The sequence below is a fragment of the Convolutriloba macropyga genome, chromosome 4 (genome assembly GCF_964194025.1).
Source record: "Convolutriloba macropyga chromosome 4, txConMacr16.3, whole genome shotgun sequence".
Classification (NCBI taxonomy): domain Eukaryota; kingdom Metazoa; phylum Xenacoelomorpha; order Acoela; family Convolutidae; genus Convolutriloba; species Convolutriloba macropyga.
Window position 1 is genome coordinate 38962847 of NC_134471.1, and position 27805 is coordinate 38990651.

The window sequence follows — 27805 nt, forward strand, 5'->3', positions numbered from 1 at the left end:
ATGTGGTATTTTACTGCTATCAGGCAAGCTAAGTTATTTAATTTGACTTTTAAATTACTCTCGAACAAAGTTTGGAGCAGTTATTGTAAATGTGTATGTCTGTCTACCACTCGAAGAGGAGTGTTGTCGATCAATAGGTTTTTTTGAGCTGGAGCAAGTTTTTTCGCAACTTGAATTTTTCTTTTCTTTTCGAACGTTGACCTCTGTATCAGAGACTTCTTTTCGAACACTTTTCGACTTTAATATTAGCTTAGTTTTTATGTATAGTAATAAGGAACTGCTTGTAAATATCATTTCAAGGTCAGAAGGTCAACCGTCCCGTCTCCTCGTCCAAATTACAGACGCCCCTCCCGCAAACTCCTCTTAACATACCTCCCTACCTACCTCCCTCCCTCCCGCATACCTACTCCCCCGAGCTACCTATCTATCAATTTACTTATCACTCGCCTACGTACCTCCTCCCCCCATCGCGAAGTCAGTCGGTTAAAATTTTTCTTTGCCCCCCCCCCCCGACAAACAGGCTGCAATAGATGTGCTAGTTGTTCGCGAGCTTCCGTTCGAGAGCAATTCATCGAAGATAAGTCGGGTTCTGTTCTGTATTTCATTTCTTCATATTCAGTTTGACGTGATCTGAATGGTTTTCAGAGTTCTAAGCACTAATCACATTGGCGGAAGTTTACTTTCATAAGTCAAGAAAAAATTGTTCCGAAATTCGTTTCTTTCTAAGAATTGAACGTGCATTCTGCATACAGATATATAAGAGCATGATTAACATTTGAAGCATAGAAATGCTTGAGGAGACAATTATTGATGGTTTGAAAGGTATTTTTGGACCAACTCCTTCCCACCCCCAGCTTTCATCTTTGCCCTCTGAGGCTAGCCTCCCTATGTTCAAGCTACTAACAACTAAAGCCACCCCCTCGACTTTTGTTCGAGAGCAATTAGTCTGACGACACTCAGTCTTTGTTCAGGCAATCACCGGATCATTTCCTTTTTAATGACTGGTAAAGCATTCGTTCAATGAAAAAATGAAAAGCATTCGAAGAACAAGTCCAGAACGAAAAATCTATTACTAAGTGCTACGAATATCTGTTCTTTCAAAATGTTCTGCACAGGCCTCTATAAAGTTTGTCAGCGCGCTAACATTTTTCTCAAGCTTGTTTTGAAAAAAGGACTATGATTTTAATAACCGCTAGAAGATAGTGTCAAGCGTATGCCTAAAAATGATTAGAAGATAGCTGATAATACGTCTGATTTTTTAAATAAAAGTCATAAAGATGTTTGTAATTGCTTTCATTTTGGCTTGAAAGTCTATCTGCAGTTTGGCGTTTTTGGTGCATAGAACGAGGGAACAAATAATAAATTTAGCACATTATTTCACATTTTTATTTAAGTCCCAGCTTTTTTACAATGTCGTAACATTTCTTGAACGGACTTATGGCCGTGTTATCTAAAATTTTGCTCCAAGTTCATTTGGTTTGTTGTTCCGATCCACATTAGTGGGGGGAGGAACTATATTCTCAACTGGGTTTTTTTGTTCAGTCAAATTTTGCCTATCGATATATCCATCGTACAGGATTGTGAGTGGTATCATTAGAAAGCTTGTCAAGCGTAGAATTTCAAATTTAATTTTTTTTTTGAATTTCACTTTTTTCCGAGGAATTACTGAGGTTTAAAGAAATGTGAACGTAAGCCTAACTTCCGTTGTTTTGTTCACAGCTTTCGTAATTTTTGCTTAAATTTTGAGCAATCTGATCAAAAATGTCTTTGTTCCACTTTGTCCAATTTGATCAGTAGTGGAGACAACAAAACTGCTGACACAATCTTTCTGTATTCCGATATGGACTGATGTTACCTCCGGTTCCAAAAAAGTTATCTGGAAATAAGATTTTTGCGGTCTTTCGCAAAATTAAACCGATATCTTTTTTAAAAAATGTGTAGTCGCAATAAAAAAAGATTGATTGTTTTTTGGCTCTGTCATTTTTTATTTATATTTGCAATCGTTTCATCCCAATTAAAAAAGTCTTTTTAAAAGGTTCTATTAAAAAGAGGTCCTTTTATGTATCAATTAAGTCTAATGAAAGAGTATTGTGTTTTATGAGTAAAGCTCGTAGATTTTATGGCTCCGTCAAATTGTTTTCTTAATTTTTAATTCTTAATTTTCTCTGCATCTGACGTGCTTATGACTGTGTCTAATGGATCAAATGACTAATGTAGCATCGATTAAGCTATTTAAAAAAACTAATGCTTTCAATTGACACAATGGTTTTTTTAGTAATATAACTTAATAATTATCCAAAATTCAGCATTTCTTTTCGATGTAAGGACTTTTTGGTCAAACTAGCTATTTCGGTAACATTTGGGAAGCTTTTGTTGTATTGAACAATCAACAATAACAGGATTTGTTTTGGTCTAGTTGTGGCATTTTATAGTTCAAAAATTAATCTAATGGTAATGGGGCCCTGCATATATTTTGAAATAGATTTCCCTTTGTTTTTTGTTAGTTACAGACAGAAATCAAAACCCAATTATTGGCCATTCAAATATACGTGCAAAGGCCGGTAAACATTTTCAGCGCACAGCTTTGGCTTCAACACTATTTGCTTAAAATTGTTCGTGAAATTTTGTGTTCTGCTGTATTCAGTGTTAATGTGTAATCTTTTGATTTAGTCTCAGTAACGACATGCACAATTCGTTTCCTTTGAGGTAGAAATTTGTTTTACCATTTCTAAGTTGAAAGCTTAAGGTTTTTTGCCTGCGCTTTTAATAACGTTTGTTTTCAAAACAATACTAATAATGGTATTTTGAGATTTGCGATTTTCAATCTTATTTCTCCAACTTTCCAGTGTAGACTGAGTAAATAGAGAAATTGCATTCTTCTTCAAGTGAATCCTATTGTAGTCCTGTCCTCATTGATGTTTTTATTTAGATAATGATTTTTTATCGTTGATACTACGAGTTTTCGTTATTTTCCATTTTTCGAGGGTATTTGGCTGCTTTGTCAGATCATCACATTAATGAAAAGTACTATATCAATTTAAGGGCGCTGAAATAAGGCGAAATTATTTATTTTCATAATTTTTGATGAATAGATTTTGATCTTATAGGCTTGGGCACCGTTTCCTTGCAAATTTGAAATGGCTTTTTGATCTTTGCCCGTATTTGCTCTTTTTGTATTATGACATTCTGAATAAATACAGCTCTCACTTGTTTTGTATAAAGGTATAAACGAAACCAATGATTGATTTCATTTGACAACTAATTGCTTTCTTGACTTTGAATTTAATTGGTTTCAAAAAGTGTAAACGTAGTTTTTAATTTTGCTCGGTTTGTCTTCTGTCGACTGGTTATTTATTCTCAATAAAGTCAGGTCCCGTATCTTTTCTGTTGCAATGCAATCGTTTGGTTTATATTACTTTTTGTGCGATGCTATTTTGACTTTTTCCTTCAGTTTATTTTAAGAAAAGTTAGGTACATTGAGTTTGGGTCGTAAGTAATGCTCCTTGTCTTTATTTGATTTTGTCGTTATTTTTTCATTTGTATAGTGGCTAGAGCTTAAAGTGATTTTTAATTGGATCAATACGTGATTTTAAAGTTTTCTTTTTCTTCCTGATTTGGTTGACAACTAAGTCAAAAACCTGGTTGAGACGGGTCGGAACATACGTGTGAATGCACATTACCTTATTTTCTTAATCTTGAAGCTTGAAACTTGAAAGGCTTATAAATCTCGGAACATGCCTAATTGTTGATTTTACTGTTTTGACCCTTTCCAGAATTCGGCTTGAATTTTTTATATTAAATTGGAGTTGAAAAAAAATGGAATTGACAGAAAATTGTAAACAAGTTATCAACCAAATTTCTCTACAGTCAGTGAATTTTATTAATTGCTCTCAGATGAAGAGCCTTTAGGAATTATATTATTCTTGCTGGTCTTTTTAATGCTATTTTTCGTACTGCCAACTTTTCGTCTGACCACTTGACTTTTGTCCCAATAGACTTTTCGTCTGGCCAATTGACTTTTGTCCCCCGGAGGGCATCAAGTTCTTTGAGAGCCTTACTGCTCACAAGTCTGTAAGCATGTGATTTACCCAAACTGTTTAATAGACATAAATTTATGTTGTGAAGGTAACCCCGGCGCTTACCCCACCCGCGCTTACCACCCAATCCCACCACAAGCTAAAGCTAACCTAAAGCTAAAGGGCATCAAGTTCTTTAAGAGCCTTACTGCTCACAAGTCTCTAAGCATGTGATTCATCGAAACTGTTTAAGACTAAATTTATGGTGTGAAGGCGCTTACCCCACCCGCGCTTACTACCCAATCCCCCCACAAGCTAAAGCTAACCTCCCTTAGCTGCAGCTAGCTACTGACGAAAACAACTGCTCGCCAGTCAGTTGAGAGCAGTTCGCCCGACGTTAGTCGGTTATATTTTGTTTCGGTATATCCATGTTATACTATTTGCAGTGTGGTGAACGCTTAATGAAACCTATAAAAGTTTAAACGATTGTTATCTTTCTTTTAAGAAACGTTTCATTGTGTTTTGCAGGTTCTGTGTCTGCGTCTAATCATTTCTTCTGGCTCAACAGCGGAGTTCACAGTAAACCCGGAGTGGACAGTGAGGGAAATCACTGCCCAGGTGCATGCTAACTGGCCTACCCACTGGGCAGAAGAGCAGAGGGAGGGCGGGGGAGTACCACAGGTGTCTGACCCCAGTATTCTCAGACTCATTTACCAAGGCAGATTTCTACATTCCAGCATGACACTCAAAGGTGGTTAAATGCCCCCAACAAAATTCGAAGCAATTATTATAGTAATGTGTCTTGTCTGTTTATGCTTAACCGTTTTTTTCTTGAATGCTATTTGCTGGCTCCAGCTATTTGACTTTCCGTGAGAGCGGGAAATTGACGTGTGAATTTTTTTAAGCAAGAAAAAATTTTTTGGTTAACGTGCGGCTTCTTAAGTAGTTTTTTTCGATGTCACTTTTTTTGGTTAAAATGTTTCAATGGGCTGTTTAGACAATTTTAAGTTTGCTTTGATTCTTTAAAATTTTATGGTTATAAATATCAGAGATTTTTTTCTACAAATTTTATGTTTTTCAGATGTCTTGTAATTCTCTTCGCATTTTTTTCTTTCCTTTTTAGTTGCTCTCAAACGAAGTTTGTAGCAATTATATTAGTCCTGTCGGTCTTTTTTACGACTAGAAGAGGAGTATTGAGATTCTACAGGTTTTTTTTAGCAGAAAGCAATTTTGTTCATGACTTGAATTTTGACTTCTTTCTGTTCGAGCATTTACCTCCGTTTTTGATTGTTGACTTCTGTTTTCGAACATTGGACTTCAACAGTAGCTTCGTTTGTAATGTATAGTAATTAGGAACTGCTGGTAATGTTCACGGTGAAGAGGTAATTTTGAGATTTTTTGTTCCTATATAAGTCACCCCTATTTATATAAACTACACCGCACAACCCCCCCATCACCACCTATCTACCCCCCCCCCCTCAACACCTACCCCCCACCTACCCCTACCCCCTACCTTCGCCTAGCTACCCCCACCTACCCCCCAACTACCCCAGCACTACCCACCTCCCCGACCTATCTACCCACCCGCCTACCTACCTACCTACTCCCCCCCCCCCCCCCCCCACCACCACCACCACCTACTTACCCCCGCCCTGCGGGCATTAAGTGTTTCAAGAGTCTTTCAGCTCTGTTTCAGCTCAAACTGTTTCGGAGACTTATACTTATGGTATGAAGGGTGGTTCTTAGAGGTTGAAGACACCCACATTTGACCCCCCATATTGACCCTCATCCCCCCGCGCGCTGTTGTCCCCTCCCACCCCACCCCCTCTCCCATCAGCGCGCTCCCCCCCCCCCCACCTACTACTGACGAACAACCGCTCGCTAAAAGCACGACCGCTCGCTTTATATTTTATCAGCCGTAGGTGTCGAGGCACCTCCTCTAGGTTTTAATAATAGATTACTGCATAGTTTCTAGTGGCAATGGAATGGTTTCAACATTTAAACATCACGAATTTTATCATTTTATTTGATAAAACGTGCAATTTTTTTCAAGTTTTTTGACATTTATTTTTCCCTATTCAAGTTTTTCCCGACCCTGGGACCAGAAAACATTCTAAGGGGTTTGATAATAAGTTACTGAAAAATTTTTATTGGCCATGGGATAGATTTTCAACTTTTTAAAGTCACAAGTTTTAGCAATTTTTTGATAAAAACTTGCTTTTCAATTTTTTTTGAAAATTTGTCGATTTTTAGGTTTTTCAGCCTCAAGAGCCAAGGAACCTCCTCTAGGGTTGAAAAAAGGTTACTGTAAATTTTCTTGATGTAATTGAATATCTTGCAAGATTTCAAAATTACGCGTTTTAGCATTTTTTGACAATTTGAGCAGTTTTTTCTCAATTTTTTGACATTTAGTCATTATTAACGTTTTTTGAGCCTCAAGGGTCAGAAAACCTCCGTTAGGGTTTGATAATAATTTACTGGAAAATTTTTGTTTGTTATGGATTTATTTTCAACTTCTTAGTGTCTCTTTTTAGCAAGTTTAAGCAATTATTTTTTTTATAAAACTTGCAATTTTTTTCAATTTTAAAAATTTTTCGTCATTTTTTAGGTTTCTCTAGCCTCAAGAGCCACGGAACTTCTTCTAGGGTTTGATATTATGTTCCATCAAACTTTAAAGATGTAATGCGATGTTTTACACGATTTTTATATTACGAATTTAAGCAGTTTTTTGCTATTTGCAATTTTTCATGTTTTTGAATTTTTTCCGGCACCATGGGTCCTGGGACTTCCTCCAAGATTTGATAATAAGCTGCTGAATAGTTTCTAGAGCTCATGGGATGGTGATCAATACCTTTTGACTCAACTTTTAGTAATTTTTATATAAAATTTAAATTTTTTAAATTTTTGGGAAATTTTTATGTTCGAAGTGTATGGATCTTTATGAGCAAGTGAATCTATTTCAGTCTTGAAGCAGGGATACTAAATAGTATCTTGAGACAGTGAATTGGTTCTTATGATATTAATAGCTTGAATTTTAGCAACATTTTGCGAAAATTTGCAATTGTTTGCAAAATTTTTAATTATTTTTTGTCCTTTTCTGAGTTTAACGACCATTACTGGCCAACGAAACTTTTAAGTCTCGGAGATGGGTTACTTGACAGAACTTTCGAGACACAAATTAGTTGTGAATTTTTTTGCGAATTTAACAATTTTCCTTAGTTTTGCCTTTTTCAGTTCTTTCTATATGATTAATTTACTGAAAAATCTAGAAAACTAGAAGTTGCAGAGTCGAATCACATCATGGAAAATATTCCTATCTCTTTCTCTCTGTCGGTTAGGGTTTCTTTCCTTCTCTTTCTCGTTCAAGTTTTATCTCTGTCTCTCTCACTCCATATCTCTCTTTCTGTTGTTGCCGCACTTCAGCTGTTGTTTTGTGGCGTAATGTCATCATCTCTGATCCTCATTAACACTGAGTTGTAGTTGAAATGTTTTTCATCATAAATGACTTAACAGGCACTTTTTAGGGAATCGTTGTTAATTGCTCTCAAAAGCAATTTTTAGGAAATATATTAATCCTGTTTGTTTCTTTTATGCATTTTTTCGCTAGGCCGGTTTTTCGTCTGACCCATTTGACTTTTGTCTTCAGAAACGGGATAAAGAGGTCAAGAGTGCCCATTTTGCATTAAATTCTCTTAGAGGCGTTCAACCCAATAGTCTTCAAGTATGCGATTAACGGAAACTGGTGTGGAGACTTATACTTATGGTGTGAAGGTGGTTCTTAGAAATTGATCCCACACCCCACCCTCCCACCGCCCCCACATCAGTCCCTCCAATCCATTTCTGCACCCCTGCTGCGCTCACCTTATACCCATTCAATTAAACTAAAGCTAGTCTCACCAAACCGTGCCTAGCTGCTGACTCGCTGGTCGTTTGAGAGCAATTCGCCCGACTTTAGTCGGTTTTGTTTCAAATAAGTTTGAGGTGTCAGTTTTTTGCGTTATTGATGGTATAAAAAATTATTTTGTTCGGAAAACTTGACAGAATTTAAAACTTTTGTCTATCTTTTTCTATCCTTTTTTGAAGTTTTTCACAAGTTTATTAATCTGTGTGAGACTAGTATGGCTTCCCTATTGTTGCTTGAGCTTTTTAATGATCTCGATTTGATTTAAGAAAGGTTTTCTTTTTCATATAAGGAATTAAATTTATTTTTCTGTTTGTTCATTTCGTTTTGGGCTAAAAGTTTTGTTAGTTGACTCCAGATTGGTTTTTGTTGTTCGTGAGTGGCTTCAATATGTCAAACTGTTCTGAAAGGTTTGTTTTATAGCAGAGACGACTCTTGAATCGTTTTTCGGCTATATTTATTTAAAATCTGTTCAAAATTTTTTGACTTTTTCATGTCTGAAAAGTCAAAAAGTTATAGTGGTGATTTTAATCACTCTGCGGTAGTACAGGAAACGGAGAAGCGAGTAGGCTTGAAGCTTAAGTTTGTTGTTGAAATTACCTTGAAATTGGAGCAAGATTTTGGTGTTCAGGCAAATATTCGTTTTTTAATGCCATATTTTTCACGTGTGGCAGTGGGACTTCTGTTTTTCCTGATTTTCTCTGATTTTTTAACTAATAGCTTGAAAAAGTTGTACATCTAATCTAATAGGGCAAAGTTGTAATTTTCGACTTCATCAAAGGTCAGTTATTGGTTTGTATGGCTTAAACTGTTTTTAACAAAATATCAGTGATTTTTGTTTTCCTCGTTTTGTACTGTTTTGTTCTGTTTTTTAGTTTCATTAACAACTGGCCTCATTGGCTCTCTAAAGAGGCGTAATAGGTCCTATGTCATAGTTTCAATTAATATCTCACGCTTTTCATTACTTTGTCACAACTTGTTTTCAGAATCTATCGGTAATTTTTTGCCCAGTTTTGTAGCTCGGTATTGTCTTCTCACGTAGTTTCATTAATGACACTAGCTGTTTGATAATGAGCTGTAAATGAGTAAATGAATCTTTTTGATGGTTTTTGGGTTAATAACTATTGTTTTTCTTGACTTGGAGTCTATTTGTTAAAACTTTAAGCGAATTTTTTTTTCGTGACATTTTTTTTCTCAAAAAAGTTCCAGTGAAGTTTTCAGTTGTGCCCATTTTTGTAGCTTTTGTTGTGATCTTGTCAGAAAACAGTTCGAATTGGTTCCCTAATAAAGCTAAGTTGTAACCAATTTTATATGCTTTAACCTTGAGCTATCGTTTTCATTGACTTGGGTACCGTTTATATTGGAAAAGTTTTCGGTGAATTTTTGACCTGGCCTTCATTCGTTGTTTGTCGTCCCTCTTTTCCCCTAATGGAGCTGATAATGGTGGTTTTATTAAGTTGTTTGCTTTGTATTGTGATTCGAGTCTGTGGTTTTGTTTACCATTTTTGACGCCCCCAATTTTTGAAAAGATTGTTTTTTTGCCAATGTTCTCAAGTTATTGCTTTGTCTGTTGATTTTCACAGGTTGTTATGTACTTATTCTAAAGGCGCGTATTGTCAAGATTTATAAACTGCGTTTGTTTTTAGTTTTTAAACAGATTCTTTAACTTGCGGAGAAGAAAGAGTGTCAGGTCTTTGTTTAATTGAATTTTCCGGATAGTAGTTCTGAACTTAACCTACCTTGTGTTTTTTCGCTTGAACAAATTTTCGGTCAGACCTGACTCGCCTCACGCATAGAAATGACCTTCCTTTTTCAAAATGACTTCTGCTTAATTTATTTGAAGGACTTATGATAACCTTTGCATACTAAATGAAGGTTATTTGAGGGCAGCTAATTGAAACAGCACAAACTATAAAGAATTTCTAAATCAAAATATGACGTCTCAGCTATTAGAAAAAAAGGAAAATTCTTTTTCGCTAATTGTCTTCCTTAGTATTTTGAGACAGCAGCTATATAGAGCTATCGTCTTGTTTTTCTGGCAATTTTCTAGCTACATTTTTTATTAAGCTCACTAGTCGTCGTTGTAAAAGCTGAATAGAGCACAATACTCTAACTAAAACATCGAACTAAATAAGATTCGTTTCTTACACTTTCAAAAAATGCCGTCCAGTTGTATCTGTGCGGCTTTTTATCTTTGTTTTCTTTAATATCCGCCCTCATCTTCTCAGCCGGCTATTATAGCGCTCCTATTTTTTTACGACTCGAAGAGGAGTATTGGAGAAGTCCTTTTTTTAATCAATTTTATTGGAGTAATTTTTGAACTGGGAAATGAAGCGCTTGAAAAAATTTGAAAAGTGAAGAGCGGAGCGAAAAAAGTGTGGTTTTTGTTCATACCGCTGTTTTTGAGAGAGCGACAAATTGATGTGTGAAAAAATTTTCGAAGCGAGCGAAATTTTTTTGTTCACGTGCGGCTTTTAAAAGCATTTTTTTTGCAACTTTTGATGGTTATGAGGTTTGGTTATGATATTGTATTAGTTTTAGGATTGTTTTGATGGGAATTGAAGGTTTCGAGTAGTTAATTTGAGTTTAGAACTAATCTGGAGGTTTTTGTTCAGTTTTGCTGATTTTTAGACAAAATTTTATGCTTTTTGCCTGTTTTTTTTCGCTTTTTATGCTTTAAGTGGGATTTCAATAGAAGCTTGTTACTTGAGGAATATTCAGATACCAATTAGCTATAGTTTTCTCTGTATAAATCATTTTTTTCTTAGGAAAATTGACAGAAAAACAGAAATTGCCGTAGGTGTCAAGGAACCTCCTCTAGGTTTTAATAATAGACTACTGCATAGTTTCTAGTGGTAATGGAATGGTTTCAACATTTAAACATCACGAATTTTATCATTTTATTTGACAAAACGTGCAATTTTTTTCAAGTTTTTTGACATTTATTTTTCCCTATTCAAGTCTTTCCCGGCCCTGGGACCAGAAAACATTCTAAGGGGTTTGATAATAAGTTACTGAAAAATTTTTATTGGCCATGGAATAGATTTTCAACTTTTTAAAGTCACAAGTTTTGGCAATTTTTTGATAAAAACTTGCTTTTCAATTTTTTTTAAAAAATTTTTGTCGATTTTTAGGTTTTTCAGCCTCAAGAGCCAAGGAACCTCCTCTAGGGTTGAAAAAAGGTTACTGTAAATTTTCTTGATGTAATTGAATATCTTGCAAGATTTCAAAATTACGCGTTTTAGCATTTTTTTGACAATTTGAGCAGTTTTTTCTCTATTTTTTGACATTTAGTCATTATTCACGTTTTTTGAGCCTCAAGGGTCAGAAAACCTCCGTTAGGGTTTGATAATAATTTACTGGAAAATTTTTGTTTGTTATGGATTTATTTTCAACTTCTTAGTGTCTCTTTTTAGCAAGTTTAAGCAATTATTTTTTTTATAAAACTTGCAATTTTTTTCAATTTTAAAAATTTACGGCATTTTTAGGTTTCTCTATCCTCAGGAGCCACGGAACTTCTTCTAGGGTTTGATAATATGTTCCAGCATACTTTAAAGATGTAATGCGATGTTTTACAAGATTTTTATATTACGAGTTTAAGCAATTTCTTGCTATTTGCAATTTTTCATGTTTTTGAATTTTTTTCCGGCACCATGAGCCCTGGGACCTCCTCCAAGATTCGATAATAAGCTGCTGAATAGTTTCTAGAGCTCATGGGATGGTGATCAATATCTTTTGACTCAACTTTTAGTAATTTTTATATAAATTTTTATGTTCGAAGTGTATGGATCTTTATGAGCAAGTGAATCTATTTCAGTCTTGAAGCAGGGATACTAAATAGTATCTTGAGACAATGAATCGGTTCTTATGATATTAATAGCTTGAATTTTAGCAACATTTTGCGAAAATTTGCAATTGTTTGCAAAATTTTTCATTATTTTTTGTCCTTTTCTGAGTTTAACGACCATTACTGGCCAACGAAACTTTTCAAGTCTCGGAGATGGGTTTCTTGACATAACTTTCGAGACACAAATTAGTTTTGAATTTTTTTGCGAATTTAAAAATTTTCCTTAATTTTGCCTTTTTCAGTTCTGTCTATATGATTAATTTACTGAAAAGGCTAGAAAACTAGAAGTTGCAGAGTCGAATCACATCATGGAAAATATTCCTATCTTTCTCTCTGTCGGTTAGGGTTTCTTTCCTTCTCTTTCTCGTTCAAGTTTTATCTCTGTCTCTCTCACTCTATATCTCTCTTTCTGTTGTTGCCGCACTTCAGCTGTTGTTTTGTGGCGTAATGTCATCATCTCTGATCCTCATTAACACTGAGTTGTAGTAGAAATATTTTTCATCATAAAAATTTTAACAGGCACTTTTTAGGGAATCGTTGTTAATTGCTCTCAAAAGCAATTTTTAGGAAATATATTAATCCTGTTTGTTCCTTTTATGCATTTTTTCGCTAGGCCGGTTTTTCGTCTGACCCATTTGACTTTTGTCTTCAGAAACGGGATAAAGAGGTCAAGAGTGCCCATTTTGCATTAAATTCTCTTAGAGCCGTTCAGCCCAATAGTCTTCAAGTATGCGATTAACGGAAACTGGTTTGGAGACTTATACTTATGGTGTGAAGGTGGTTCTTAGAAATTGATCCCACATCCCACCCACCCACCGCCCCCACATCAGTCCCCCCAATCCATTTAGTCTCACCAAACCGTGGCTAGCTGCTGATTCGCTGATCGTTTGAGAGCAATTCGCCCGACTTTAGTCGGTTTTGTTTCAAATAATTTTGAGGTGTCAGTTTTTTGCGTTATTGATGGTATAAAAAATTATTTTGTTCGAAAAATTTGACAGAATTTAAAACTTATTAATCTTTATTAATAATTTAAAACTTTATTAATCTGTGTCAGACTAGTATGGCTTCCCTATTGTTGCTTGAGCTTTTTAATGAGCTCAATTTGATTTAAGAAAGGTTTTATTTTTCATATAAGGAATTAAATTTATTTTTCTGTTAGTTCATTTCGGTTTGGGCTAAAAGTTTTGTTAGTTGACTCCAGATTGGTTTTTGTTGTTCGTGAGTGGCTTCAATATGTCAAACTGTTCTGAAAGGTTTGTTTTATAGCAGAAACGACTCTTGAATTGTTTTTCCGGCTATATTTATTTAAAATCTGTTCAAAATTTTTTGACTTTTTTATGTCTGATGATTTTAATCACTCTGCGGTAGTACAGGAAACGAAGCGAGTAGGCTTGAAGCTTAAGTTTGTTGTTGAAATTACCTTAAAATTGGAGCAAGAATTTGGTGTTCAGGCAAATATTCGTTTTTTAATGCCATATTTTTCACGTGTGGCAGTGGGACTTCTGTTTTTCCTGTTTTTCTCTGATTTTTTAACTAATAGCTTGAAAAAGTTGTACATCTAATCTAATAGGGCAAAGTTGTAATTTTCGACTTCATCAAAGGTCAGTTATTGGTTTGTATGGCTTAAACTGTTTTTAACAAAATATCAGTGATTTTTGTTTTCCTCGTTTTGTACTGTTTTGTTCTGTTTTTTAGTTTCACTAACAACTGGCCTCATTGGCTCTCTAATGAGGCGTAATAGGTCCTATGTAACAGTTTCAATTAATATCTCACGGTTTTCATTACTTTGTCCCAACTTGTTTTCAGAATCTATCGGTAATTTTTTGCCCAGTTTTGTAGCTCGGTATTGTCTTCTCACGTAGTTTCATTAATGACACTAGCCGTTTGATAATGAGCTGTAAATGAGTAAATGAATCTGTTTGATGGTTTTTGGGTTAATAACTATTGTTTTTCTTGACTTGGAGTCTATTTGTTAAAACTTTAAGCGAATTTTTTGTTTTCGTGACATTTTTTTTCTCAAAAAAGTTCCAGTGAAGTTTTCAGTTGTGCCCATTTTTGTAGCTTTTGTTGTGATCTTGTCAGAAAACAGTTCGAATTGGATCTCTAATACAGCTAAGTTGTAGCCAATTTTATATGCTTTAACCTTGAGCTATCGTTTTCATTGACTTGGGTACCGTTTATATTGGAAAAGTTTTCGGTGAATTTTTGATCTGGCCTTCATTCGTTGTTTGTCGTCCCTCTTTTCCCCTAATGGAGCTGATAATGGTGGTTTTATTAAGTTGTTTGCTTTGTATTGTGATTCGAGTCTGTGGTTTTGTTTACCATCTTTGACGCCTCCAATTTTCGAAAAGATTGTTTTTTTGCCAATGTTCTCAAGTTATTGCTTTGTCTGTTGATTTTCACAGGTTGTTATGTTTTGTACTTATTCTAAAATCGCGTATTGTCAAGATTTATCAACTGCGTTGTTTTTAGTTTTTAACCAGATTCTTTAACTTGCGGAGAAGAAAGAGTGTCAGGTCTTTATTTAATTGAATTTTCCGGATAGTAGTTCTGGACTTAACCTACCTTGTTTTTTTCGCTTGAACAAGTTTTTGGTCAGACCTGACTCGCCTCACTCTTAGAAATGACCTTCCTTTTTCAAAATGACTTCTGCTTAATTTATTTGAAGGACTTATGATAACCTTTGCATACTAAATGAAGGTTATTTGAGGGCAGCTAATTGAAACAGCACAAACTATAAAGAATTTCTAAATCAAAATATGACGTCTCAGCTATTAGAAAAAAGGAAAATTCTTTTTCGCTAATTGTCTTCCTTAGTATTTTGAGACAGCAGCTATATAGAGCTATCGTCTTGTTTTTCTGGCAATTTTCTAGCTACATTTTTTATTAAGCTCACTAGTCGTCGTTGTAAAAGCTGAATAGAGCACAATACTCTAACTAAAACATCGAACTAAATAAGATTCGTTTCTTACACTTTCAAAAAATGCCGTCCAGTTGTATCTGTGCGGCTTTTTATCTTTGTTTTCTTTAATATCCGCCCTCATCTTCTCAGCCGGCTATTATAGCGCTCCTATTTTTTTACGACTCGAAGAGGAGTATTGGAGAAGTCCTTTTTTTAATCAATTTTATTGGAGTAATTTTTGAACTGGGAAATGAAGCGCTTGAAAAAATTTGGAGTGATTTTGGTGCTGAACAAAAGTGAAGAGCGGAGCGAAAAAAGTGTGGTTTTTGTTCATACCGCTGTTTTTGAGAGAGCGACAAATTGATGTGTGAAAAAATTTTCGAAGCGAGCGAAATTTTTTTGTTCACGTGCGGCTTTTAAAAGCAGTTTTTTTTTGCAACTTTTGATGGTTATGAGGTTTGGTTATGATATTGTATTAGTTTTAGGATTGTTTTGATGGGAATTGAAGGTTTCGAGTAGTTAATTTGAGTTTAGAACTAATCTGGAGGTTTTTGTTCAGTTTTGCTGATTTTTAGACAAAATTTTATGCTTTTTGCCTGTTTTTTTTTCGCTTTTTATGCTTTAAGTGGGATTTGAATAGAAGCTTGTTACTTGAGGAATATTCAGATACCAATTAGCTATAGTTTTCTCTGTATAAATCATTTTTTTCTTAGGAAAATTGACAGAAAAACAGAAATTGCCGTAGGTGTCAAGGAACCTCCTCTAGGTTTTAATAATAGACTACTGCATAGTTTCTAGTGGTAATGGAATGGTTTCAACATTTAAACATCACGAATTTTATCATTTTATTTGACAAAACGTGCAATTTTTTTCAAGTTTTTTGACATTTATTTTTCCCTATTCAAGTCTTTTCCGACCCTGGGACCAGAAAACATTCTAAGGGGTTTGATAATAAGTTACTGAAAAATTTTTATTGGCCAGTAACTTAAAAAACAGAAATTTTAAACCATTTTTCTTATTTTTTTTGCAGTTTTTCTTTTTTTAAATCTTGGACAAGTTTCTTAGCCTACTATGAGTTGCCCATTGTTTTGCAAGCTTTTCATTGCTTTAATGGCAAAGGAACTTTGTTCGGCTTTATGTTTCCTTTATGTTTCCTTTATGTACTATTAAAAAAGTCATTCTATTTTTTTGTAGTTTTTTTGTAGTCGAACAAAAAAGTGTTTCGCTTTACCTCATTTTGCCGCTTTTTCAACATTTTATGTGAAATCTTTTTGACTTCTCTAGGCTAGTTTCACTCTTCTGTCATTCTGCTAAAAGTGAATTTGAACATCAGTTGCTAAGCAAAGCAATTCAAAATGAACAGAGTCGGTATAAAAAATTGAAGTCAGAAATAGAAACGGGATAAACCCATAAAGCCCAATTTTAGATGCCCGCTATTTGAACGTCGTTCCTAAGTCTTAGTTACTATCTCTTATGCTTATTGGTGTTGATAGTAGCCCCTGTAGCCTCTCTCTAAGAAACAGAAGTATGTTCAACTACGAAATGCCATCAAAATAAATCGGACCTAAATACTTTTGTACAAAAATCTTTTTTTGTTCCGACCCCACTTGTGGGGGGGGGGGGGGGGGAGGAACAATACACTCAAACGGTTTGTTTTTGTTCAGTCAATTTTGGCCGATCGATATATTCGTCGTAGAGAAATGTGAGTGGTATCATTAAAAAGCTGGTCCATCGTAGAATTTAAAATTAAAAAGAATTTTTTGATTTTCGTTTTCGAGGAGTTATCGAGGATTGAAGTTTTCTGTGAACACGATGTTTTGTTCACTTTTATTGTAATTTTTCTCAAAACAAAAATATCTTCTATAAAAATAGTAATTCAAAATTAAATTTCACGCCAAAAAATGGACCAATTTTGTGTTCCTAATAGACTAAAGGCGATTAAAAATACTAGTTCTGGTCTCATAGGGAAGTTCACTATCAAAAAATAATTCGAATTCTTTTTGAGAGCTTTTTTTAAAAAAAAATTTATCTTTTTTTGCTTTTTTAAGTCACCTAGAGACAAGTCGCTTTTTATATCGAGGTTCTATTAATGACAAACCTTCTTTACATTCAAATGAAGCCCAATGAACAAAAAAAACATCGTTTTCAAGGAATTGCGCATGTTTTTTTTGGCTTCGATTCTGAGTTTTCAAATTTTTAAATGAAAATTTCAATCCGTTTTTGAGGTTTTACTATTTTTTTAGTCCTATGGCATTGATTCATTGACTAACAGTGCAATATGTTCCATGATGAGCATTAAATGAACATATCTAGTGCTTTGAGGGGACAGCGAATGGCTGTTAAGACTTAAAAAATAATTTTTCGAATTTTTTAACATTAAAGAATAATGAAATTATTATCGTGAACTGTAGTTCAGTACAGGTGTGACAGGTCCTTCCTCCTGCAACCAAATTTAATCTGATGAGCGCTTTTATTTTCTAACTATTGGTTATATGACTTCAATGACACAAGATTTTTTTTGATATTTTCGTATTATTGGTTGCTTTTTAAATCTTATCACATTATCCAAATATTGATATCTCCCATTGGCTTAAAGATGTTCAGTGGATCACAGATAAAAATTTCTGAGAAATATTTATGGTTTAAATGGCTTCGACACGTTTTTCTCGCACTTTTTTTTTGAATTTTTGGTTTTTGCCCGTTTTTGTTGTTTTAATAGTCATAAGACTTATTGTGATATCTTATTGATTACCTATGCATGAGCAACATAAATGTACTGCCATGGGGGCACCTTTGAGAGTATTTATTGACTTCCGTTGAAAGCTATTGAAATTTATGGCTGTTAAGAATTTAAAATAATTTTTCGAAAATTTTTTCCAACCTTAACAAATCTTAAACTTTTTTGTGAACTGTTAGTCAGTGTCAGTACTGACAGGACCCACTTGCTTTCTATTGCAACTAAAATGAATCTGGTTAGCGGTTTTATCTTCTAACTATTGGTTATATGAGTTCAATGACACAAGATTTTCAGTTCTTTTTTTTTAAATTTTTTTGGATATTTTTGTATTATTGGTTACTTTTGAACTCTTATCACATTATCCAAACATTTTACACATTATCAAAAAATAATTCTAGTCCCATTGGCTTACAGAGGGGAAAAGCTTTCAGGGAAAAGCTAATTGTTTAATTGGTTTCGACACTTTCTTCTCGCACTTTCTACTGAATTTTTGTTTTTGCCTGTTTTTGTTATTGTTTTCACAGTCATAAGACCTATTGTGAAATCCTAATATTTATCTATGCATGACAAACAATCTTCGTCTCCCATCGGGTTATATCTGAGCGTAGTTATTAAGCTCCGTTGAAAGATTTTGAATTAACTGGCTGTTAAGAGTTTAAAAATAATTGTTCGAAATTTTTTTTTGAACATTAACCAACCTTAAACTTTTTTTTCGCGAAGTCCTGGTCAATGTCAGTACTAACAGAATCCATTTTCATTCTATTGCAGCCAAATTTAACCTGGTTAGCGGCTTTATCTTCTACCTATTAGTTTTAAAAATTTATTGCCACGAGATTTCTTAATTTTTTTTTAATTTTTCGGGTACTTTATTTTATTTTTGGATCCTTTTGAATTCTTATCCCATCATCCTACTGCTGAAAGTCCCCGTTGGTTCAGAGAAGAAGTTAAACGGATCATAGATAAAGTTTTCATAGAAGATCTTACGGTTTGAACAGCTTCGACATTTTCTTCTGGCCTTTTTCTAATGAATTTTTGGTTTTTGCCTGTCTCTGTTGTTGTTTTCATAGTCAATAACTTGTTTTAAGATTTTATTGCTGAAATATGATTGGCAAACAAACTTGTTTTCCCATCGAGGCATAATTTAGCGTTTTTACTGGCTTCCGTTCAAAGCTAATGAATTTATTGGCGTTGATAATACGTGTTTCCTCGAAAATTTCGTGGTTCTAATGTATTTGTTCATAATTGTTGAATTTTTAAAATTATATTGACAAAAAATGAGAAATGCCATTGCTCTTAAAAAATGATAGAAAATAGAAGAGTTTTTAGTGAAAAGTTCATTTTTTTAACGCCTTCGACTTTTTTCTCTCATCTTTTTCTTGAACTTGTTGTTTCCGATTGATGTTACCCGAAGCAGTCAGTTTATAGCGAATAATCTTAAAGTTTTCATAAACATTTTGAACTATTTTTCCAACTTTTCAGTTTTTGTTGTTCTTTTTGTCAAATTGTAACTTATTTTCATCAATGAGAGGTCCAATCGTATTTCTTGTATTTCATGATATAATATATCTGTTGATACTATTTTTCACTAATATTTTGTTTGTTAGGCAATATGCGTTTTTATGAACGTTTATTGAGCGGCCAATTTGTGTGTTTCTTTTTCTCGTCTTTCAGAACAATCGCGTAATAACAGATGCCAAGGGTTTTCAAATGTGGACCAAGTAAACCTATTTAATCTCTCAGTGTAAATACTTCAGCTGAATTAGTAGAAATAACAACTGAAATAAAAAAATACATAATATTTAGATGATAGCTAATGATTTTAATGGTAGCAATAGTTTGTGTTTTCGCAAATAGTTTGTATTTTTTTGAGTTTCTATTGTGTTTGTTTCTATGGCTTATTCTAACCAAAGACAGGTCTTTTTGGTTTTTTAATAACTTTTTATTAATTTATCAAGGAATATTTAGTTAAATTTCTTTCATTTCTTGGTGTAAAAAATGTTGATTAATTTCTAAGTTTCGCCTCACTGTTCGTTCTTTTTGTCGGCTTGATACCTAGTCTCATTAAGAAAACTCTCCATCTGCTGTATATTTAGGAAAAAAAACTTGTGTATTTAAGGTTTTATCTGACTGCCTTTTGACGTTGTTACCAGGTGCTTTTAAATTTAGATATTGAGTTTTTGCCGTGAAATTTTTGTTGGTGCTAATTTTGTTGTTTGTTTTTTTTTGTCTCTTAGTTTCTTTGATGTCAGATCACGTTGGCGCTGTAATGAGTCATGGCATTATGTAATTCAATTAGTAGGTAGGTTGTGTAACAATTGTTTGAAACTCCACCATCTATTTTTGTTATCTCTTCATTTGGTTGACAATTTAGTCAAAAATATAGATGAGCTCGGGTCGGAACATCATGTGCGAACGCACATTAACGAGCCGCCTTGTCAATATCTATTCTTTCAATCCCAATCATGCTTATTGGAATCAACGGTGGCTATATTCCGGCAATCTGCCGGGTATGTTTTTTAATTCCTAAGAAACTCAAGGGATTTAAGTTTCAATCGGTGCTATCATTAGGCAATCTCTCGGCTGTAGACGAGATGTCTGGTTTTGGTTTATTCGAACTTTGTCTTTTTTGGCGTAATTTTTGGCGGAAACCGTGCTGCTATTGCGTGTGTGATAGATCATATCATCTCATGCTGTTGTAAAATTTGTTTGTAAAATTTGTTTTAGCCCTCAACCTTCAAGAAGGTCACACAGTTGTTATGCACTTGGTGCCGAGAGAGTCACTGCCAGAATCCAACTTAAACGGTGAGTTGGGAATAGAACAGTTCACATATTGCAAGAAAACTCTTTTCCGAAGGATAATAGCTTAAGTTCCACGGACTTTTGTTAGCCGTGCTTGTTATGGACGTTATTTTTTCGTTGAACTCTAAATCACCAATTATGTTCCAAATTGCAGGAATGTCGTTATGCCCCCCATTCGTCTCTTCTGTCCCTGAAAATTTTTAAAGCATTTGGTAAACTTATTGGATACGATTTTTATTTTAAATGATGTGGCGGGAAATCTATTTCACATTGCAAACATTTTGCTATTGCCCTGTCAAGAATTTTTTCTCTTAAAATTTTGATGATTCCTTTGTCAAAAATTAACAATAATTTTTCTACAACACTTGGAACTGGGAAAAGAATAACAAAAAGAATAGCTCTCTGTTAAATTGGATGAGTTGTTTTGTTTAATAGCCGCCCTCATCTTCTCAGCCGGCTATTATTGCGCTCGTATTTTTTTTTTACGACTCGAAGAGGAGTATTGGTTTTCTTAAGGTTTTTTTTTTTACCGGAAGTACTATTCGTTCAGACGCTGTTTTGACCTAAAAGCGAAAGTGAGAAGAGTTGCCGTGTGAACTAATTTTTTCTGAGCGAGAGAAGTTTTTTGATCATGCGCTGCGTTCAGTGAATGACTTTTTGACTTTGAAAAGTAGTTTTTGACTGAATGGCACATATAGATAACCGTTTTTAGCCGTTTTTTCATCTAAGAGGCCCACTTTTTTTGCTTGTAATTTGGTTTTTTGTAAAAATGACTTTTATTCGATGCTATATTGAAATGTAAACCTTAGAAATTAATAGCACAGTGTTTTGCAGACCCTGAAAACGCGTTTCATGTTCAAAATTGGCATAAATTTCTTGATTTTTTAAATAATTTTTGTCTTTTTTCCTATTATTTTCTTCATTTTTGGATCTTTTAGCCGTTTTTTTGTCAAAAATCATTCAATATGACAACTTCCCGTTGACAATTCACATACTCAATGCCTCTTTTTACCTCGATGTAATTTTGTTTTATAAAATTGTACATATGCTAATCCGATTTTGGTAGTTTTTTTCCTATTTTTCTCAGGTTTTCGTCTGTTTTTTGGTTTTAATTACTAGAAATATTCTTTTTGTGCAACATGAGGGGCTTTAATTTCGTTTCAATGAAAACTTCAATAGTTTTTTGGCTTTAAATTTTTGAAAAACAGTTAAATTTTTTGTATAAATGCTCTCCTAAAAATTTTTTGACCTTTTTTTGTAAAATGTTTCGTATGTTTGATTTCTGCTTTTTCTTTTTTGATCTGTTCAGGAGGATAGATTTTTGTTTCGGATGAATTGTTGTCTTTTCTATGTCTCGAATGCGGAAAAATGAAATGGTGTTAGTTTTTCTTGTTTTTTAATTTTGATTTTTAAATTTTCAAAAATTTAAACTTTGCTTTGAACTTTCAAAAATCAAGAATTAGTTTTTGCTACGGTGTTCCTTACATTGTGTCAATATTGTTCAAATTCTAGATTGTATCATTCTAGCTCTGTCCTGGAAACTACATTTATATTGGTTATATTGATTTTTCAGTTATTAACAAATTGAATGATTTCGGCTTTTTCTTAGATTTTCGTCATTTCTTTGGGTTGCAATTGATTTCATTCAACATAAGGCAGTACTAAGACTTTACTAGAAAGCCTTTTTCAGAATTTCCACTTTTTACTCCTTATTGTATTTTTCCGACCTTGGTTTTGTTCTTAAACATTTTTTGCCTTTAAATATTACTCTGTTGCTTTTCTTTAATTTAATTTTTGAATTAGTTTGAAATCATGTTGTCAAGCATATATACAAGAAGAAAAAAGTTTATGTTGTTTTTGTCTTAATTGCAGTGATGAGAGATCTAACTGTAGTAGTTTTCTGATTAATAACTTTGAGCATTATTTTTTGAAAAATTTAATTTTGTTTCTAAGTTATTATTATCTGCCGGTTGTTTTAGTGATCTTTTTGAGATTCGAATCATGAGTTCTTTGAGGGAATTTGATAGCACTGTCAGCTTTTTCAGACTATCAGTGTTTTGACTATCCTAATTACTTTGCACTTATCCTTACCAAACGTTTTCAATAATAAATATTTTTGCGGCATTTTGTTTCTCTTGGTGACAGTGGTTTAAATTTCACCAATTTTTAGATCAGACCGGGGGGGGGGGGGGGGGGGGGGTAATTAGTATATGGTCTGTTCAAAAATGTAATGGTTTCAGCTGCATTTAGGGTTTTTGTCAAGTTTTTACGCTTCGAGTCGCTTCCGGAAGTCTTCCGGAAGTCTTCCGGCTATGTTTTTTACTTCGTCAAACTTTTTTTCGCTTTACCATTTTGCCGCTTTTTCGACATTTTGCGTGAAATCTTTTTGACTTCTCTAGGCTAGTTTCTCTCTTCTCTCATTCTGCTAAAAGTGAATTTGAACATCAGTTGCTAAGCAAAGCAATTCAAAATGAACAGAGTCGGTATAAAAAATTGAAGTCAGAAATAGAAACGGGATAAACCCATAAAGCCCAATTTTAGATGCCCGCTATTTGAACGTCGCTCCTAAGTCTTAGTTACTATCTCTAATGCTTATTGGTGTTGATAGTAGCCCCTGTAGCCTCTCTCTAAGAAACAGAAGTATGTTCAACTACGAAATTCCATCAAAATAAATCGGACTTAAAAAATATTTTTGTACAAAAATCTTTTTTTTTTCAATATATTCTATTCGTTCAATCCCAATCATGCTTATTGAAATCAACGGCGGCTTTTTTCTGGCAATCTGCCGGGTATGTTTCTGTAATGCAAATTAAAAATCAGAAAAAAGAAAAGGTAGTGTATATCAAACATATTTATTGATTGAAAAGACTAGACAAGAGTTACCATATTCATCAGTATTTTGGTAGTGGCGTTACTTGAAAAGAACTGTTTTCAGAAGATGGTAAGAAGTCAAAGCGAGAGCGAGAAGGCCATTGCTGCATCATCATGTGAGATGGTGGTTCAACTACCATGCACACCAATTAGGGTCACCCTTCACAAAAGTTGCCCCTTACAACGTTATCAACTCTTTGAACGAGCTCAACTTACTATTCCCAGACCACGTAATCAAAAATACTGTTGTCGTCAGCTTTTTGAAGCTCGTTACATAAGAGTTTTAGTTTTGATTATAATGAGAACAATATTGATATATGTGAGTCCATTAGCTCATTCTTTCGCAGTATTTTTGTTCTATTTGGCTCCATCCAATTTTGTTGCAACTTCGTTCGTATCATAAACTCCTTTTCGTTTGAAACTTGAAACCTAACTTGCCCGGTCAAACGAATGCTAACTATCTTGTATTATTGATGTTCACAGCTACTCCGATAAATGTATTAATAATTGGTCTCAAACAAAGTTGCACCATTAATAATAATATTAATAATAAAGACTTAGAGCAACAACCTCAGGGGTTCTCAGACCCTCAGTTTTAGGAGTTCACTGAGTTAATAAAAACTGAGTTTTTCACTTCTTTGTAATTAGTACATCCGCAAACAATTCTCCAGGTACATGACATTCTCGTTGCATTCTTTGTTGAAATACAGAAAGTAGAGATCCAAAAGTTTATTTTAGTGGTCTTCTTCAAAGAGAATTTCATTATTGAGAAAATCGTTTAATACGTTTGCCCGGTCACAAGATCGCATCAAAAATTCGGACTCGCTTTTCTTTAAACGGAATTTAGAGTAATGCAAATAGCTCTTGGAGTTATGAAAATTGTCTGCACTCTTGTATTCCCGATATCCGTAAGTGAGACATTTGTACCATTCGATGTCAAATTCTCCAGTTCGTATGTTATCAAACAGTAAGACGACGTGTAAGTCTTGATAAAGAGCTAGTGGTAAAATCCTGAGTATGGCTAAACTGCATTTGTACGTTTGCTGTATTTTCGAGCCAAAAATCCATGCTACTGTTTTCCTCTACACGCTTTGATTTGTCAAATCCGCTTTGCTTTGGTTCCTTAGCTGTGAGTCATAACTGACAATAGGCATAATGTAGCTCTTATAGGCATTTTTAATTGCTCTTGTAGAGAAGCAATTATTGTAAACGTGTGTGTCTTTTTATGCGAAATTTTTGCTTGACCGTTTAGACTTTTCGAGTGACTTTTACGCCCTTGACTTTATGCGTTTGGCGTGATCTAAAATTCTCTCTCAATCACAATTTCAAGCAGCTGAGCTCAATGGGTAGCAATTAATTACTAAAAGTCAAATGAAAAGTGTGCCAAAGCTGGTGCCAATTTTCACTTTGAATCTTAATAGTTGTATATGTTAACCTCTGTGGATATTTGAAGCCCACTTTTGAACTTCTGAGTCCCATTTAGACTCCCCCGACTGATGCAGGCTGCAATTGATTAAAGCTCCCAGTTGCTCGAGAGCAATTCTTCAGACGTTTAGTCGGCTATGTTTTTTGTTAAGGGTGTGTTAACCAGGTTTCTCTTGATTGCATGAAAGGCTTTTAATGGCTTTTCCACCCTTTTTTGCTCTGATCAGGTTAGTTTTTGAGACAAAAAGACTCAAGTCGCACAAGAAAAATGTGCTCAAATAAAAAGTTTTTTACCTTCTGAATTGTATTTGTTTTCAACTGGATGTTTTGTTTTCGCAAAAATTACGGCCTCACATCAGTTGCCATCAGATCATTTGAAAATTTTTCTTAGTTTTAGTCCAGTAGTAATGAGATCAGTTCCAATCAGTTTCAAATTTTCCGCATATCCGTAGTTATCTGAGATCACACAGCTTTGCAGACCATTGATAAACTTTGTAAACAGAAGGGGCGCTTAAGTCGAACCTTGTGGCTCTCCCTTTATACCGGAAGTCTTTGTGATAGTGTCTTGAATTCTGATTGTTTGTCTTCTGTTGTGCTCATAACTTCCAATTCCATTTCCTCCAATTCAGTCGCCTCCAATTCCATTCAGAGTTAATATCTGCAATAGTAAGGAATGACTAACTTTATCAATAGCCTTTTGAAATTCAACATAGAAAGCTATCGGGTATTGCGTGTCAGGACTGTTAAGCTGATGTATAACTGATGGAGATACTAATTTAAATTAGCGACTGTTGATCGTCTTCTGCACGAAAACCTTCTGCGCGTGTTATCGAAGAGAGAAACGTGGGTTTATAGCGGGATATAATTTTTTTCAAAGGTCTATTTCTCTAGAACTCTTGATACCGAATTGGTCGGTAATTTGATACTATCTGCTTGTCCTCATTTTTGTGCATGCGGATAACCTCAGCTTCCATGCTTCAGAGAAAATTCCTTTGTTTTTATTGGTCTTAAAAAACAGATGTAAGGAATCTGTTTAAAACCTAGCACAATGTTGTAGTATGAGGTTGCCAATCCTATCTGTTCCTTTGGCTTTGTTTGTCGATATTTTTCAGGATTTTGAATTCTTTGCGAACTCTTAATTTCGCACAGTACTTCAATCGTTGCCTCATTATGACTCTGACGTGAGAAGAGAGACTGAAAGTTGCACATCTGAGAAACTCCCATGCGAAAAAAGGCTCTTTGGGATTCTTTCTTATCAGCCTGTAAATCCAAAATTAACTCAGTTTGTGCTTTCTCCAGTTTCGAGTTGTTTAATTGTCCGCGTGATTTGTCGGCTTCAAGTGTTTTAAGTTTCTTGATAAGTTGCGCTGTCCCAGTTTTCACACACGGTGCACTTTTTTTCAGGGATAAAGTTTTGAAGGATATCGAATACCAGTTATACCGCAGATTCAGCATGAGGTTAACATTTGTGTAGCACTATTGGTCGGTTGTATCAGTTTCAGTGAACTGATTTTTCACATCCCAGTTCGCATTTTTAAACAAAAACCTCGGAAAATGGTTGATCTGACGTTTAACGGTTGGTCTGACGGGTTGATCAACCGAATGGTTGACTATTTATAATAGCCGCCCTGGGCCGCCACTATGCTGGCTATTACAGCGCTCCTATTTTCAATTCGATAAATTTGGGTGTCCTAGTATCAAATTAGGCTGGGCTGCTACAGATCACACGATACGGGATCTCTTTATGTATGCCAGTCTAACTTGTCAAAATATATAACAAATCGAAGGCAAAGATATATGCCTAAGACCTGTCTGTGCTATAAGTCTCAATTTAAAATTTTTGGGGGGCTGAAAGTGTTTAATTTATCAAAGAGTAATTATAAAATTACAGCTTACTATTTACCAGTTGCGTCGTTGTGATATCGAGATGAGCTGCCTAGCGATCGATCAGTTCCTCTGGTTAGTCGGTTGGTAGTTCAGTTCAGACGAAAAAAAACTTATAAAATTCAATGAAGGAATTGTTGGTTAGGTTGTTTATTTTTTAGTCGAATATTTTCCTGTTGAAAGTTATATGCCATCTCTTTTTGAATTTAGAGGAGTTAGTTATCAAAAAATGGAAGCAGTTGTCTGCTGCTGATTTCTGGTTGTAGTTTCTGTTTTTCTTATTTTTATCCGTCCCACTTCGCTGAGGGAAACAATAAATTCTTCTCAGCTCAGTTTGGGCCGATAGGGAGCGAATCAGAAACGCACATTCATAGTGAGGTGCTTCTTAATTTTCCTATTGGCCGAGAAGGCAAGAGAATTAACTCTTTTTTATCTCACGGAAAAATTTTTGAAACTCCGAATAATAAAAATCTAAAAAGCTGAGAGCATCAATTATTGATCTCGTCGGCGCTTGTTTTCTGCTTTTGCCCTCTTCTAAAACCGCAACAATTATGGTTTTCTTGGGGGCTTTTTATGAGACTATATTGTATTTTCCCCTGAAGCAATCTGCTTCATCTTTATTGAACTTGGGGGAAAAGATCTGCATTGCAACTGTCAAAAGCAGAAGTAATTTAAATTAAAAGTAAGTGTTTTTAAGTTGCGCTGTCCCAGTTTTCACACACGGTGCACTTTTTTTCAGGGATAAAGTTTTGAAGGATATCGAAAAACAGTTATACCGCAGATTCAGCATGAGATTAACATTTGTGTAGCACTATTGGTCGGTTGTATCAGTTTCAGTGATCTGGTTTTTTTACATCCCAGTTCGCATTTTAAAACAAAAACTTCGGAAAATGGTTGATCTGCCGTTTAACGGTTGATCTGACGGGTTGATCAACTGAATGGTTGACTATTTATAATAGCCGCCCTGGGCCGCCACTACGCTGGCTATTACAGCGCTCCTATTTTCAATTCGATAAATTTGGGTGTCCTAGTATCAAATTAGGCTGGGCTGCTACAGATCACACGATACGGGATCTCTTTATGTATGCCAGTCTAACTTGTCAAAATATATAACAAATCGAAGGCAAAGATATATGCCTAAGACCTGTCTGTGCTATAGGTCTCAATTTAAAATTGTTGGGGGGCTGAAAGTGTTTAATTTATTAAAGAGTAATTATAAAATTACAGCTTACTAATTACCAGTTGCGTCGTTGTGATATCGAGATGAGCTGCCTAGCGATCGATCAGTTCCTCTGGTTAGTCGGTTGGTAGTTCAGTTCAGACGAAAAAAAACTTATAAAATTCAGTGAAGGAATTGTTAGTTAGGTTGTTTTTTAGTCGAATATTTTCCAGTTGAAAGTTATATGCAATCTCTTTTTGAATT

At 34.6% G+C, this 27805-nt stretch overlaps 1 protein-coding gene across 2 annotated transcripts in view; it reads left to right on the forward strand.

Annotated features, from left to right (window-relative positions):
• LOC142338425 (uncharacterized) overlaps positions 1–23616 on the forward strand; it is a 38971-nt gene extending 15355 nt beyond the window's left edge. The window contains exons 4-6 of one of the 2 annotated variants that reach the window (XM_075388183.1): positions 4545–4767; positions 20128–20205; positions 23138–23616. In XM_075388183.1, coding sequence (XP_075244298.1) covers positions 4545–4767; positions 20128–20205; positions 23138–23193 — 357 coding nt within the window. In that variant the 3' untranslated portion in view covers positions 23194–23616. The remainder of the gene's footprint in view (positions 1–4544; positions 4768–20127; positions 20206–23137) is intronic. The other variant, XM_075388184.1, reaches the window with a different exon arrangement.
• Positions 23617–27805: the final 4189 nt, after the last annotated feature.